This window comes from Onychomys torridus, chromosome 3 (assembly GCF_903995425.1).
Source record: "Onychomys torridus chromosome 3, mOncTor1.1, whole genome shotgun sequence".
NCBI classification, from domain to species: Eukaryota; Metazoa; Chordata; class Mammalia; order Rodentia; family Cricetidae; genus Onychomys; species Onychomys torridus.
Window position 1 is genome coordinate 29,312,350 of NC_050445.1, and position 16,400 is coordinate 29,328,749.

Below are 16,400 nucleotides of genomic sequence, written 5' to 3' on the forward strand. Positions count from 1 at the left end.
GTGTACATAGGGAGAAAAATTTGAAGTATCACATTAAAGAGAATTCAACTTGCTTCCTTTGGTAGTCTCTTTCATTTGTGTCTTTGGTCCATGAGAAGCAGCTTGGAAGCCTCTTGAATTGCCAGGTTAAAGCATCTGGAGGCTTTGGTTGCCCCTAATACAACTTTTTATTGTTTATCCATCCATATGTTATATTGCCACATGTAAGTCATTCAGTGTGAAGAGCCTATCTGGGAAGGCAGACTGAACTGAGCTGTGAGGATAAGTAAAAACCAAAGTAGAGAAAAGTAAGTCATTAGCCCCACAGTATAACGCTTGTTCAAGAACTCTACGGGGAAAGAATAAACTAAGTACAAACATTTCATGGAGTTTTAGTGGTTACTGAAGTCCAAGAGAGTGTGCTTACTTGGGATTTTCTGGATGCTATGTCTATTAATTCTTAATTAGATTTAAAATCACGTTGCCAATCTATGAGTTGCCTTGCTCATTATGTAATTGAGAAGTCACCCCTACTCTGGTTGTCCCAAGGTGTTTGGCAGGATCTTAATGCCTTAGTGATCAAGAATATGATTTCAGTAAACTCTATCTCACAGCTCCAATGTCTGTGATCTGACATTGTAGCCCTGCTTCCTGATGGAGTGGTCCCTCTTCTCACACTGGTGACATGTACTGAGGACACAAGAAGTAATAAGCTCATCATTTTGACTGTCATTGGTGGAATATGACAATATTTAAGGCTCTTCACCCTCAGAATCTACAAAAGAACTCAACTCCTGGACTGATTAGAACTACTTCCCAGCCTCATGACATGTAAACAGAACGTCTTGCCACCTTGATCAAAGAGAGTTTTCCAAGTTCATGTCTCTTTAGAGCATCTTCCTAAACCACTTATAGTATTGCCCAACACCAACAATTCAGTAGGCAAACTTTTGAGGAAGTACCAAATCAGATGCTGATGTCCTGGAAGGTGTGGTATAAGGAAACTTTTATGGGTTAGAAATTTTAAACCATGTGGCTCTTAAAATCTATTTTTCACTGGTGTATTTATCTAGGCACACTGAAATATCTTAGACTTCGGATTCAAGGGGGACACTGAGTCAGATTATCCTTTTGTGAAAGAGATTATTAAAAGTTATTGATATCATAAAAATATAATGAACAGAGAGCATCATGGCAGGGGTTGAGGCAAGCTCCTTCTTATAGGTTTCAGGGGAGGAACTTTATGTCTCCGAGTTGATGTATAATGATCCATTTACAGCTTGTAGTCAGGGCATCTCTGATTCTAGGAGGAGAGTAGTTGGAGGGTGATCCTGAATTCCTAGCAAGAGAGAAAGGAATCTTGTTAACTTGTGATTTAGAGGATGTGAGATAAGTAGGGAGAAAGGACACATTTAGTGAAGGTGTACTAATTATAGGGGTGGAGGATGTACCATTAGTAGCCCTCTGATGTTTTGAATTGGTAGCCTGGGCCTGGAAACTTCTTTGGAGAAGTGAGAGCTAGGATATCAACTATAACCCGAAACCTGGCAAAATCCCTGAGCTCATTGACAAGCAAGTCTACCTAACAAATGAGCTTCAATTTCATTGAGAGATCTTGTCTTAAAAATAGGTGGAAAGTGACTAATAAAAACTCTCTATATTGACCTCTGGCATCTACACACATGAAGTTACACATGTATGTGTTCCCACATGCACATGTGCACAAATACAAAAACATGTACATGTTCATATACATCACAGACAACAAAACAAACTTTCCAGCCCACAACTCACTCCTAAGTTTGTACTTCCAAAAATGAAGCACATTGGACATCACTTAGTGGAGGTACAAGTAAAGGAGTCCATGACATTCCATGAAGAAAATTATGAGGTTTGGGTTGGAAGGGTCAGGCAAGAGCCATGTAATCCCTAACATAAAGTCTCATCTTTGTTCAAATGGCTGTAACTTGTATGTCAATTTCAAGAAACAAGTATAACTGATGAATCTATGTTCTTCATATGGAGTGCCATTGAATGATCCAAAACATAGTATCTCTGTTATGGCAGGTCAGAAAATCAGAAATATATTTGTAGAAGAGGAAGGGATGTTCAAGCAGAGTAAATCAAAGATTCTGGGGCTGTTGTTGGTATAATTGACCAGTACATGAGGATGGAAATAAGATACACTGTAAACCTAAGGAAGTGGCTTTCAAATTCTCTGGCCTCAGGATCTCTGTGAAGATACCATGACACTTATGTGAATTATACCTGTTAATACTTACTGCATGCAAAATTTAAATTGAGTCACTTACAAAATATTTCATAAATATTTATTTTCATTAATTAAAAACAACAATATGTCTACTACATGTTAATATAAATAGTATCTTTGTGAAAAATAAGCATATTTTCAAAGGCAAAAACAACGAGTAAGAAGAATGGTATTGTTTTATGTCTTGAGTCTTTTCAATATCTTAATAGCAAAAGCACCTTCATACTGCTTCTATAGTTATCTATTGCAATGCCACATTGAGTCTCTGAAAAATGCCACTATGTACCAGTAAGAGAACAAGAGTAAAAGAGACAAATAACAATTTGGTATTATAAAAACAGATTTTTATGCTATTGACTTTACAAAGAGTCTGGGGCACCCACACATTTCATAACTATATTTTGAGAATACTGCTCACACCTTCAATAGTGCCCAACTGGCTAGACTGGGTAATATCTGTGACTCTATTGACAAGGGTAGGATTGATAAGGAAGCAGTAGGTCAAAGGTGTGTGGTAAATTTGTTTATGAGAGATCAGAACCATCCAGGAACCTCTAACACACCAAAGGAGAGACTTGACAATAAAACAACAAAGTAAAGGATAGGTGACCAGGATTAGAAACTCCAATCCAGGATAGACTGCCTCCTGGGGCTATGCCTATAGTCATACCTCAGTCTGGATAAGTTCTAGTTTGTAGGCACATCAAAGTTAGTCATTAGTGGAAACAGTGAGGGCCTAAAACTAGCTCAGAAAAGTGATTTTGAAATTCTAGAGCAGTTTGGTATCTATAGTCATACAAGTTGGAGTATTCCTAATCCAAAAATATAACACATTTTGAGTACCAACATAATGCCACCAGTGGAAAATTTCACACCATGGACTTTGGTTTTTGCATATAATTATTTTAAATGTTATATGAAATAATCTTCAAGCTCTATATGTCTAGGGTATATATAAACATTAATGAATGTCATGTTTGGATTTTATATATTACTCTACAGATGGAAATGTTCAGACATGTGGAATATAAAATCTGAAACAGTTTTAGTACCAAGCATTTCAGATGAGGAAGGTTCAATATGCTTATGAAAGCTCTATCGTGTCACTAACAGAGTAATTATTGCAAGACTAGGAAACTTATATTTTTAGCACCTGTAATCTTATATTTATTTTCTTTGATAGTAAAATTGCTGTGTCTATAATTTAATGACTTCAGTACTTGAAGTCGAGATTTATAAACTTCTATAACAGTGGCAGTTTCAATGTCTATACCAATAGCTGGAATCCCCTTGAAATAAAAAAATGGTGTTAGTATGTATGATAGTAAGCTACTGTATAGACAGCTAAGATAGAATGTTTGGAAAAGTCCATAGGAAAATAAAATGCTACTTTTCACATCATTAGTTAAAGAATCTACAATGTAAACAATTGTTGTCAGTGAGATAACTTCAGTATCATTAGGGCTCTCCAATATTGGATTAGGCCTCATAACCCGAGAAAACAGTAGGAGTGGGACTATTTCACAAAACCTATAGCAGTAGTACTCACAGAATGTGGTGTGGTATGGTAATGAGGTACGAAGATTGCAAATGAAGGCCAATAAGGCCATAGGTATAATAGCTAACATAAGAAATAATTGTATGCGTTCAGACATCAGGTAAGCATGTATACCTTCTGTGGTAGAAGTTATGTTTGGAATGGATACATCCTTATACATCTACAATTGTTGTCGTTCTTAGAGTATCTATATCTAAGATGAGACAAAAACCATTTTTGGAAACCAAGCTATGCTAAGTACATTCACAAATTTTTGTAGCAATGGCTCTCAAGACCTCCACAGGGGACACATATCAGATAACATACATTATTATTAATAACAGCAGCAAAATTACAGTTGTAAAACAGTAACAAAATAATTTCATGGTTGAAGTTGACCACAATATGAGGAACTCTGTTAAATGGTCACAGAACTAGGAAGGTTGAGAACCACTCCACCAGACCCTTGAGTGACATCATGGCACCAGAGTAGAGTTTGCAGCATTCAGAGTACTTGTTTCAATAGCTGTCATTGTGATAGGGCCCACAGCACTAGTGCTAACAACTGAAGTACTGTTAAGGAAAGGTATAGTTCTTGGAGGAAGTGTAGTACTAGTTGCATTGTCAACAAGACTTTCTTCAGTAGTTGTGGTGAAATTAGTCACATCACCAGTGTCAGCAGTGGGAAGACTGGTAGGGAAAGGTGTAGTTACGTCAGGAAATGTGGTGTTGGTTGTAGTGTCTTCAGTAGTTGGTTCAGGAGTTGTGGTTGTGAACGGAATCACATCACTAGTGTTAGCAGTAGCAGGACTTGTAGGGAAAGGTGTAGTTACATCAGGAAATGTGGTGTTGGTTGTAGTGTCTTCAGTAGTTGGTTCAGGAGTTGTGGTTGTGAACGGAATCACATCACTAGTGTTAGCAGTAGTTGGACTTGTAGGGAACGGTGTAGTTATGTCAGGAAATGTGGTGTTGGTTGTAGTGTCTTCAGTAGTTGGTTCAGGAGTTGTGGTTGTGAACGGAATCACATCACTAGTGTTAGCAGTAGTTGGACTTGTAGGGAAAGGTGTAGTTACATCAGGAAATGTGGTGTTGGTTGTAGTGTCTTCAGTAGTTGGTTCAGGAGTTGTGGTTGTGAACGGAATCACATCACTAGTGTTAGCAGTAGTTGGACTTGTAGGGAAAGGTGTAATTACATCAGGAAATGTGGTGTTGGTTGTAGTGTCTTCAGTAGTTGGTTCAGGAGTTGTGGTTGTGAACGGAATCACATCACTAGTGTTAGCAGTAGTTGGACTTGTAGGGAACGGTGTAGTTATGTCAGGAAATGTGGTGTTGGTTGTAGTTTCTTCAGTAGTTGGTTCAGGAGTTGTGGTTGTGAACGGAATCACATCACTACTGTTAGCAGTAGTTGGACTTGTAGGGAAAGGTGTAGTTACATCAGGAAATGTGGTGTTGGTTGTAGTGTCTTCAGTAGTTGGTTCAGGAGTTGTGGTTGTGAACGGAATCACATCACTAGTGTTAGCAGTAGTTGGACTTGTAGGGAAAGGTGTAATTACATCAGGAAATGTGGTGTTGGTTGTAGTGTCTTCAGTAGTTGGTTCAGGAGTTGTGGTTGTAAAAGGAATCACATCACTAGTGTTAGCAGTAGCAGGACTTGTAGGGAAAGGTGTAGTTATGTCAGGAAATGTGGTGTTGGTTGTAGTGTCTTCAGTAGTTGGTTCAGGAGTTGTGGTTGTGAACGGAATCACATCACTAGTGTTAGCAGTAGTTGGACTTGTAGGGAAAGGTGTAATTACATCAGGAAATGTGGTGTTGGTTGTAGTGTCTTCAGTAGTTGGTTCAGGAGTTGTGGTTGTGAACGGAATCACATCACTAGTGTTAGCAGTAGCAGGACTTGTCGGGAAAGGTGTAGTTACATCAGGAAATGTGGTGTTGGTTGTAGTGTCTTCAGTAGTTGGTTCAGGAGTTGTGGTTGTGAATGGAATCACATCACTAGTGTTAGCAGTAGTTGGACTTGTAGGGAACGGTGTAGTTATGTCAGGAAATGTGGTGTTGGTTGTAGTTTCTTCAGTAGTTGGTTCAGGAGTTGTGGTTGTGAACGGAATCACATCACTAGTGTTAGCAGTAGTTGGACTTGTAGGGAAAGGTGTAGTTACATCAGGAAATGTGGTGTTGGTTGTAGTGTCTTCAGTAGTTGGTTCAGGAGTTGTGGTTGTGAACGGAATCACATCACTAGTGTTAGCAGTAGTTGGACTTGTAGGGAAAGGTATAATTACATCAGGAAATGTGGTGTTGGTTGTAGTGTCTTCAGTAGTTGGTTCAGGAGTTGTGGTTGTGAACGGAATCACATCACTAGTGTTAGCAGTAGTTGGACTTGTAGGGAAAGGTGTAATTACATCAGGAAATGTGGTGTTGGTTGTAGTGTCTTCAGTAGTTGGTTCAGGAGTTGTGGTTGTAAAAGGAATCACATCACTAGTGTTAGCAGTAGTTGGACTTGTAGGGAAAGGTGTAATTACATCAGGTAATGTGGTGTTGGTTGTAGTGTCTTCAGTAGTTGGTTCAGGAGTTGTGGTTGTAAAAGGAATCACATCACTAGTGTTAGCAGTAGCAGGACTTGTAGGGAAAGGTGTAGTTATGTCAGGAAATGTGGTGTTGGTTGTAGTGTCTTCAGTAGTTGGTTCAGGAGTTGTGGTTGTGAACGGAGTCACATCACTAGTGTTAGCAGTAGCAGGACTTGTAGGGAAAGGTGTAGTTACGTCAGGAAATGTGGTGTTGGTTGTAGTGTCTTCAGTAGTTGGTTCAGGAGTTGTGGTTGTGAACGGAATCACATCACTAGTGTTAGCAGTAGTTGGACTTGTAGGGAAAGGTGTAATTACATCAGGAAATGTGGTGTTGGTTGTAGTGTCTTCAGTAGTTGGTTCAGGAGTTGTGGTTGTGAACGGAATCACATCACTAGTGTTAGCAGTAGCAGGACTTGTAGGGAAAGGTGTAGTTATGTCAGGAAATGTGGTGTTGGTTGTAGTGTCTTCAGTAGTTGGTTCAGGAGTTGTGGTTGTGAACGGAATCACATCACTAGTGTTAGCAGTAGCAGGACTTGTAGGGAAAGGTGTAGTTATGTCAGGAAATGTGGTGTTGGTTGTAGTGTCTTCAGTAGTTGGTTCAGGAGTTGTGGTTGTGAACGGAATCACATCACTAGTGTTAGCAGTAGTTGGACTTGTAGGGAAAGGTGTAATTACATCAGGAAATGTGGTGTTGGTTGTAGTGTCTTCAGTAGTTGGTTCAGGAGTTGTGGTTGTGAACGGAATCACATCACTAGTGTTAGCAGTAGCAGGACTTGTCGGGAAAGGTGTAGTTACATCAGGAAATGTGGTGTTGGTTGTAGTGTCTTCAGTAGTTGGTTCAGGAGTTGTGGTTGTGAACGGAATCACATCACTAGTGTTAGCAGTAGCAGGACTTGTAGGGAAAGGTGTAGTTATGTCAGGAAATGTGGTGTTGGTTGTAGTGTCTTCAGTAGTTGGTTCAGGAGTTGTGGTTGTGAACGGAATCACATCACTAGTGTTAGCAGTAGCAGGACTTGTCGGGAAAGGTGTAGTTATTTCAGTGCTATTTGCAGATGGGTGAGAGCTTGTGGGAAATACACTGGTTGTCATTGGTGTGGGAAGTGCAGGATCTCCATAAACCCAAATAACTTCAGTCAGCTCTTCTAAGTTCATATTCTTTTCAGTCAGTTGAATTGTTAGTTTCTGCCAAAAAAAAAGATTACATTGATATATTAGAACTTACCAAACATTATATTGAAGTCACTGTTCAACCTTTATCTCAGAAAAAAAAAAGTGTTCATTCTTTCCCAAAGAGCAAATGACACAAATTTCTTCAGCTTTTATTGGTCTCAGATCACCATGGTGAGGTGTTCTATAACCAAGTGCAATACATTCCTTTTTCACACTCTCTTATGTCCAAGCTGTGTTTTGTTTTTCAAATATTTACATGTTATAACTAACATTTATTTTGTTTTGTCATTTTGTCATTGACATTTTCCTTTCCTGACATAAGATGGGCGGGTTTCATGTCCTTATTACTGTCACCCCTAATAGTGTCTAGCAAATAATAGGCATTAAACATGCTATAGAGTTTTCCCAAAATGGAACTCAGTCATTATCTACAGCTAGGTTAATTAGAAACAATACTTTCAGAGTAAATTTGAAACCAGTAATACAAGAAATATGTTACTGTATCTAAGTATGTAACTCAGAAGACCACAGTGGGGAAATCTACTTGGTTGCTCAGAATCCTCATTTTCCAGTTCCCAATACTGGTAGGGACACTGTTTTCCCCATTTAGAAGCAGGAACCATAGCTGACCTTTTTCCCTTCTCTAAACCATTCTGCTTGAGCTACTGCATCCATTTATAATTAATCCATGGTGTGAAGTTACTATTTGGATTGTAAAGTTAGGATCACACAGGCTGCGATCCTATGAGCAACCCATCTTTAATAGTTTTAGTAGTCTGGGATTTATGGCCCTCTGTTTTGTTAGTCAAAGAAGCATATCTTAGACTATAAGTGTAGCATCATCACTTAATGATAGTAATAGTTAAGCGCCAACTTAAAACTTCAAAGACACATTAATTTGCCCAGGGATGGGCACACTGCAGGAAGAAGAGTGGGATTTTCATAACCATTCCTTGTCTTTAGCCTCTGAGCAAAAATGTTGCTGCTTTTGTTAGGTAGCCTAGGAGCCCAGTGTACTCAAAGCTAATCAAATTCATAGTGAACACAACAGAGAGGATATCATCAGACTACAGATCATCGATATCAGACTAGGAACAGAAGACCACCAATTTTGTATACTTTACAATCCAGTCCTCATATCTTTCTGGAAATGTATTTCCATGGAGGCACAACACTTCTAATATGTATCACACATATGAGATATTAATAGCAGAGGTAATTTAATAAAATAATAAAGTGAGTTTATGATGGCATTCCTTTCAGACATACCTTATTGTAGGGGTCACTTGTGAAATTGTTCTCAGTGAATGGCTGGTTGTTGTAGGTAAGACTGACATGTGCCACATAAGAAGAGTTTAAACCCCAGATTCTAATGTATCCAACTTTCAGTGGATTTGAGTTACTCAGATACTGATTATGTACGACCTGGATTTTCAAGGTGTCCTATAAATAATTCATAAGAATTAAACATATAACACATATGTAATACACAGTAAACTATGTTCTACATTACAATGTGAAAATACTTTAATGACTTTTATTGTACTGTGTTTGAAGATTTATTTATTCACGTATTTAAGCATATAAGTGCTCTGTCTTCATGCACACCAGAAGAAGAAATCTGATCCCATTATAGACGGTTGTGAGCTACCATGTGGTTGCTGGGAATTGAAGTCAGGACCTCTGAAAGACCAGCAAGTGTTCTTAACTGCTGAGCCATCTCTCCAGCCCTTGTTTCTATTTTTTTATTAAATATTTCATGAAGACATAGTTCCCAAGTACCAGCCATGAATGGGAAATTTGATGATGTCTGTGATGGATAACCTTAATTGCCCACTATATCTTGAATCAATGAAAACTCAAGTTGCTGGACACACCTGTGAAGGGTTTTATTTGAAGTGGGAAGAACCACCCTAAACTGGCCCATACCTTCTAGTGGCAGCCCACATAAAAACCAAAAGGAAGCTTTTTTCTTTTTTTCCTGCTTGCCTTCGTTCTCTCTGGCAATTTTATCTATCCTATTTAGGTGGCATTCATTTACTAGTATTAAAACTTACTGCTTTGAGATTCTAACAGACTGAAAATCAGCTAAGATATCTAGCTTTGTGGACCAAACAACATCTAGATTCTTAGCTTTTTAGTCAGAATACAGCCATTATTAGTCTAGGCAGGACACAGCCTGTAAGCCACTCTAATAAATTCCTTTTATATGTGTGTTCTTGTGTGTGTGTGCGTGTATGTATGTGATTGAGTGTGTGTGTGTGTGTGTGTGTGTGTGTGTGTGTGTGTGTGTGTGTATCAATTCTATCAGTTGTGTTCCACTGGAAAATCCTAACACGATGTCAAAGGTGATGTATGAACCAAGAAATGTTCTGGAAATTATTTTTGGTGTACTCTTACTAATTCTTATAATAAAGTATCATTCCTTCTGTTTTTCAGATAAGGAAATTAAGATAATTGGAGGTGAAGTCATCCATTTTCACAGAGCTAAGTGGCATGGATGGGGTATAATGATGGTATGTTGGTATAATACAGAAGCATAGTAAACTGTCACTGAATTAAGAACATTTGCAAAGAACACAATAAATTGCCTAAACCTTGAAGTATTTTATATTAAATATCACTACAAGTTAAAATGAGATAAATTATGAGATGTTACATAATTAAAGCAAAATGAAAATCATAGCAAAAAATACTATGGGTGATAAGGAAATTGAAGAAAATTAACTATGGAAATAGAATATACATAAAAAGCATCAATGAATACATGGAACTCCAGGAGACTTAGGGCAGTTAAGAGTTGCAGGCAACATGTGTGCAGCTAATATAGCAGATTCTAAGTAAACAGAGAAATGAAACTGGATAAAAGACCAAGTTACGACAATTCTATGAAAAAAAATCAAGGAGACAGAGACAATAGAGCAAAGCTGCATGTGGCTTGATTCTGATGATAACATTAGAAAAAGAAATAAAAACATTCCGTTACATTTTTAACAACAAACAGAGTCCAATGCAATAGTATATGACTATAATCTCAGGACCTGAAGAGGCTAAGGAGGAAGTATCACACTTTGAAGGCCTTCTGGCTATATAGCAAGTTCAAAATCAGTCTGGACAGGAAAGGATGAGATTCCATGTCAATACAAATAAATCTGGAGCTAGAGAGATGAATCAGTGGTTAAGAGCACTTGCTGCTCTTCCAGAGAACCCAAATTCAATTTGATCACCAGTGTCAGGCTCACAACCACCTATAACTACAGCTTTGAGGGATCCGATACCTTCTTCTGACCTTCTCAAACACACATACACATAAAAATTTCATTAAAAATAAATAAGCAATAGTACATTTTGTGACTGACTGGACATGCAGAACCAAGAAGAAAAATCAAGAAAAAAAATAACTTGAAGGAAATATTTAGACTGTATCTTATTGATTTAGGAGAGTTTATTATTAAAATTATTTTAACTTTGAAAGCTACTTAATAGAAATATTCATACTACAGAAATGAACAAATGAAAAAACACCACCACCACCCTGCCACCAAGCTGGTTTACCAACCACTGTGGCATAGGTAATAACTCCCAGTCCTCAGAGAAATATGAGAGTTCCTTTCATCACAGACTGATCTTTAGAGTGGGAAAAGATATCAAATGTCATAGAAGAACTCATTAGTATTAATTTAGAATAACAAGGAAATTGAACTTTAGAGTTACACATTATTTAAAGACACACTAATGTTATAAGAAAAAATATTAAACAGGTAGTTTAGGGTGTATTCATTATAAGAATACTCATGAGATCTTTTAGGCTCTTTCTTGAAATATAGCATTTGAATATTTCAAATTAGACCAGTCCCATTTCAAGTGTGCAACAGCCACAGATGACCAGTGGCTACCATGTTGTATAGTAGGAGTCCGGAGTGCAAACTTGTACAGCCACTATGGAAATCAATATGGCAGTTCCTTGGAAAACTAGGAATCGATCTACCTTAAGACTCATCTATATCACTCTTGGGCATATACTCAAAGAATGCTCCAATCTACCACAAGGTCACTTGCTCAACTATGTTCATTAAAGCTTTACTCATGATATACAGAAATTGGAAACAACCTAGATGTCCCTCAACTGAAGAACAGATAGAGAAAATGCAGTATATGTACACAATGGAGTATTAATAAGCAGTTAAAATGACATCAAAAAATATGAAATGTCCAGGCAAATGGATGGAAGTATTAGAAATCATCCCAAGTGAGATAACATGGACCTAGAAAGACAAACATAATATGTATTCTCTTATAAGTGGATATTAACTATCAAGTAAATGACAAGCTACATGTCACAGACCCAAAGAGGTTAGCTAAAGAAGACGGTTGGAGGAGAAAGCATGGATATCCCTGGGAAGAGGAAATAGATTCTATGGGTGAGCTGAGGCAAGAGAGGATGGGAGCAGGAGAAATCAGGTAGGGGTGGGGCAATGTGGAAACCTAGTACAGAGGAAACTTCTTGGAATCTACGAGGGTGATTCTAGTAAGGATTCCTTGTAATGGAGAATATTATCTGAACTGGCCATCTTTGGTAGCTGGGCAAGGCTTCCAGGGGTGGACCTGGGTTACAATTGGTTGAGTTGTTGGATGAGTAAGTCCCATGGAAATCCCTAAATAACCCAGATTGATGTTAGGGCAGAAGTTCACCCTCTGAAAACTGACAGTGGAGTCCCATTGCTGTGGATAACTACTCAGTTCTTTGACCACAGAGAGTCCAAGCTAGTGTGAACTAGAAGCCTTCTCCTCTACTTTTTAGTCTCTTTGGTGTGAGAAGGTACTCTGTAGACATGAATCCAGCCTCAAAACCCTCCACCTTCAATCTGTCCTGCCTGCACAATGTGCTGGGGCAATAATGGTCTCACAGAACATATGGGAGTGGCCCACCTATGTCTGATTTAACTTGAGGCCCACTTCATAAGAGGGAATCTCTACCTGACACTGCTTGGATGGCCAGAAACTGGAAACTGGATAGCCCAGACTCCTAGGGTAGAACTAAATGTGACTGGTCTTAAAAAAAATAAAATCAATGAAATGATTCCTAATGATATTCTGCTAAACTCATAGATCGGTGCCTTGTTCAGTCATCATCAGAAAGGTTTCCTTGGGCAGCAGGTAGGAACAGGTGCAGAGACCCACAACCAGACATTATAAGGAGAGAGAGTCTAAACTGGAGGTCTCCATCAGGTCTCTCCTCTCAGAGAGAGGATCCCCACAGAAGATGGGGAGGAAAGACTGAAGGAGTCAGAGGGGATGAAGGACACCCAAAGAACATGACCCACAGAATCAACAAAGCAGGGCTCATATGGGCTCACAGAGACTGAAGCAGCAAGCACAGGGCCTGAATGGGTCTGTACCAGGTCCTCTGCATATACATTATGGCTGTTAGCTTGGTGTTTTTATGGGACTCCTAACAGTGGGAGCAGGTGTATCTCTGACTCTTTTGCCTGCTCTTGGGGCTCTTTTCCTCCTACTGAGTTGCCTTGCCCAGCCTCAATATGATGATATGAGGACTTTGGCCTTGTCTTACTGTATCTTGTTTTGTCCTATTTGGTTATTGTCTCTTGGAGGCCTGCTTTATTCTGAAAAGAAATGGAGGAGAGTGATCTGGGGGTTGAGCAGAGCTAGTAGGAATGGAGAGATGGAGAACTGTGGTTGGGATATATAGTATAAGAGAAGAATCTATTTGCAATAAAAAAAATCTATTTCACCAAAAAGAAAAAAAAGAAAAGAAACACAGAAGTCTCAATCATGCTCTTGATCCCAGTCACTGTGTTTTAAGAGAAATTTAGATTAACTAGCATTCAGAGTGATCAGATCTTGGAACCAGATAAACACAAAACAAAGAAAATGCTAAGTTACCCCAGAGGTACACCCAATAGTAAAAGAGCACAGAGGAGTATTGAACAGACATCTGACATTTGAAGCACTGTTACAAAGAGGCAGTCAATTGTGCTACAGTAGCCCATGTTGTTAGTCAATGGGTGAGTGATAAGCAAATTCTGGACTTGACATAGAATGATTTATTTGTCGAGAGAAGAGACAGATTGTCAATGGAATCATCCAACACGCAAAGTATTATTTTCTCTAATTTATTTATTCCTCTATAATTTTCATTTCCCATGTAATTCTTATAATTTTACCTTTCTGAATAAGATATGCTGACCCACCTTTGCTTCTGATCTTGGTCATGTATGCTTTACTTTTCTAATGAGAAATTTATCAACTTGATAAAAATGTAATTTTTAAGTAATAATTTGGTATTTTCACTCCAATTTTTAAAGATGTGCTTATTTACTTATGTATGTGTTGCATGCCTGTGTGAATTTATGTGCATTATGGACATGCAAGTGCCTTCAAAAGCCAAAAAAACATTGGATCCTCTGAAACTATAGTTACAGGTAGGTGTGACCCGCCTGAAGTGGAGCTAAGAACCGAATGTGGCTCTTCTGCAGAAGCGGTAAGCACTTTTAACCACTGAGCCCTCTCTCAAGCCCCTCAACTTTCACTTTATGGTATATTGTAATCCTGAAAAACTCATTATTAGACACCACCCATAACGTGATGTTAGCTCATCTTCAGGTCAGCTGACCACCAGCTATGTAAGTATAATCAAGCTCATCCAAGCTGAGCAATTGACAGATATATATATATATATTCCAGCCAATGTCAGTTAAGTGTTGATAAGATCACCTGAACTCTGTAAATTCATAATCTCAGTAAATTTTTGCTGTCATATGACAATGAGGCTATGAAGTTATCAACTATACAGCACTATTACATAAGATTATTTATATAACATTTACACTTCAAAATTTAAGAGCCAGAAAGCTTCTTATCCCTAGCAATAAACTGAACATTGAGGGATCTATTTTCCCTCAGGTTAATATGAGTTCCAAACTTCCTTTCACATAGTGATGATATTATGGATAAATGTAAAATAAGGACTATTTTCTTCTTTATTCCATTGTCAACAACATAAATTAGAAAAGTAAATGCAGAAAGCACTTCTTTTTAACATGTAAATGTTATATTTATACAGATGCCAGGTGGTGTCTAATCTGTAGGTAATATCGTTTATAAACTCAATAAGGTAATCTTACCTGGGTTGCTATAAAGTTAGCCAAGAAATAATTTCCCTTTTCATATGTGTCTGCAAACAACAAGAAAATAAACAGTTACCTGCTTCAGTTGTAGCAGATAATCTCATGTTGAGTCTGAAATATCTAAAACTGATCATAATGACTAACAAGGTATTCTTCACCTTCTTGAGAAGCAATACAGATACTAAGCAAGTACTTTCCTTTTGGGTTTTGTTTGTTTGTTTCCTTTTGTTTTAGAAAGGTTCTCATTCTCTAACTTAGGCTAGCCTGGAACTTACATGTAGCCCAGGCTTGCTTTGAATTCCCACTGTTCTTTCTTCCACTTCTCTAGGTCAGGTGTGTACCACTGTACTCACCCCAAACACAGTATGGGATCTATAATATATGCTGCATACATATCATTATTTAGAAAAAAGAAAGACCCTGGGTTTAATCTCCAATACCAAAGGGGAATGAATACAGTAGCACTTTCCATTTCAGTCTCATGGGGGCATTATCTCAATTGAGGTTCCCTCTTCTAACACGACTGTGTCTTGTGTCAAGTGAACATTGACTATACAGCACAACTATTTGACAAAAATTCCAGTACCAGCATGAGAAACCCCTGCTTGAGTAAGAGTAGTCTAACAATAGACTTGCTATTGCCCTTAATTGTTTCTCAGAGGCTAAAGGCAAATTCCTATTTCTGAAGACACTACAAACTTTGGACATAGGACTCAGAAGATTTGAAAGTCTCCTTCCTGTGATCTAGACTTCATAGCACCAGCAAGTACTAAGTGAACTATCAAGGGAGGGGAGCAATCAATATTCCTATCCAGCTGTGACATCTAAGAACTAGAACAATGGCCAGTATGGCAAGATATCCCTAAGGGTACAACAGTGGCACTCATAGCTTGGTGGCAACCACCTGCTGTCCAATTAGACTTAAGGTTCACTCAATAGGCCGGAAAGTATACCTGGTACTAGAAACCTAGACAACTTCCTGGGCCTAATGAGTCCATGGATCTTAGAGGAGAACCTACTACCATCACTTTAATCAATCAGCCTAATTCCTAATTGCATCCTAAAATCTATCCTTACACCCACAGATAAATGTAGTTCACAACCCTCACCAATGAAGCTTCTTTTTACAGCAAACAGACACCATGACAAAAGAAAAAAGAAAAAGAAAAAAAAAAAAAAAAACTACAAATGGCCATAATGCAGAGACCAGTGGCTCATGGGTAACCCAACCTCAACCTACATCTACAATATAGCTTCTTAGGTGACATCTGGAAGAGGGGGCAGGAAGATTGTAGGTGCCAGATCAAAAAACAAAAAACAAAAACAAAAACAAAACCCTGCTGTGAGATTGTTTCTCCTAGAACCAAAAAGAAGCTATACCTGAGATACCTAAAAATATGGCTGTTTCAACAAGGCTGCTTCAACAAGACTTAAACAATGATAACACCAATATACTAGCTTACACAGAAAGGGAAATCTGATGAGGTACCATCCCTAGACAAAGAAGCACAGGCTACTAATGCCTGCTGAGATCAGAAAAAATAGATTTTTCTAGGGATGAGCCCACTAATTGGCTATATAATACAAAGTGGACAGTCTTAAAGTCACATACACACAAGCCATGAGAAACAGACTCATTGGATTATGTTTAGGTGTTTATAAATTTGTGTGTGCGTGCATGCATGTGTGTGTGTGTGTGTGTGTGTGTGTGTGTGTGTGTGTGTGTGTAAAACAAC

General features: G+C 38.3%; 1 protein-coding gene across 1 annotated transcript in view; it reads right to left on the reverse strand.

Annotated features, from left to right (window-relative positions):
• Positions 1-4,264: 4,264 nt before the first annotated feature.
• Positions 4,265-16,400, reverse strand: part of Mgam2 (maltase-glucoamylase 2 (putative)) — an 83,375-nt gene continuing 71,239 nt past the window's right edge. Inside the window, exons 45-48 of the mRNA XM_036181843.1 lie at positions 14,662-14,711; positions 8,786-8,959; positions 6,739-7,528; positions 4,265-6,450 (exon numbers count right to left, since the gene is read on the reverse strand). Of these exons, the coding sequence (XP_036037736.1) occupies positions 4,265-6,450; positions 6,739-7,528; positions 8,786-8,959; positions 14,662-14,711 (3,200 nt within the window). The remainder of the gene's footprint in view (positions 6,451-6,738; positions 7,529-8,785; positions 8,960-14,661; positions 14,712-16,400) is intronic.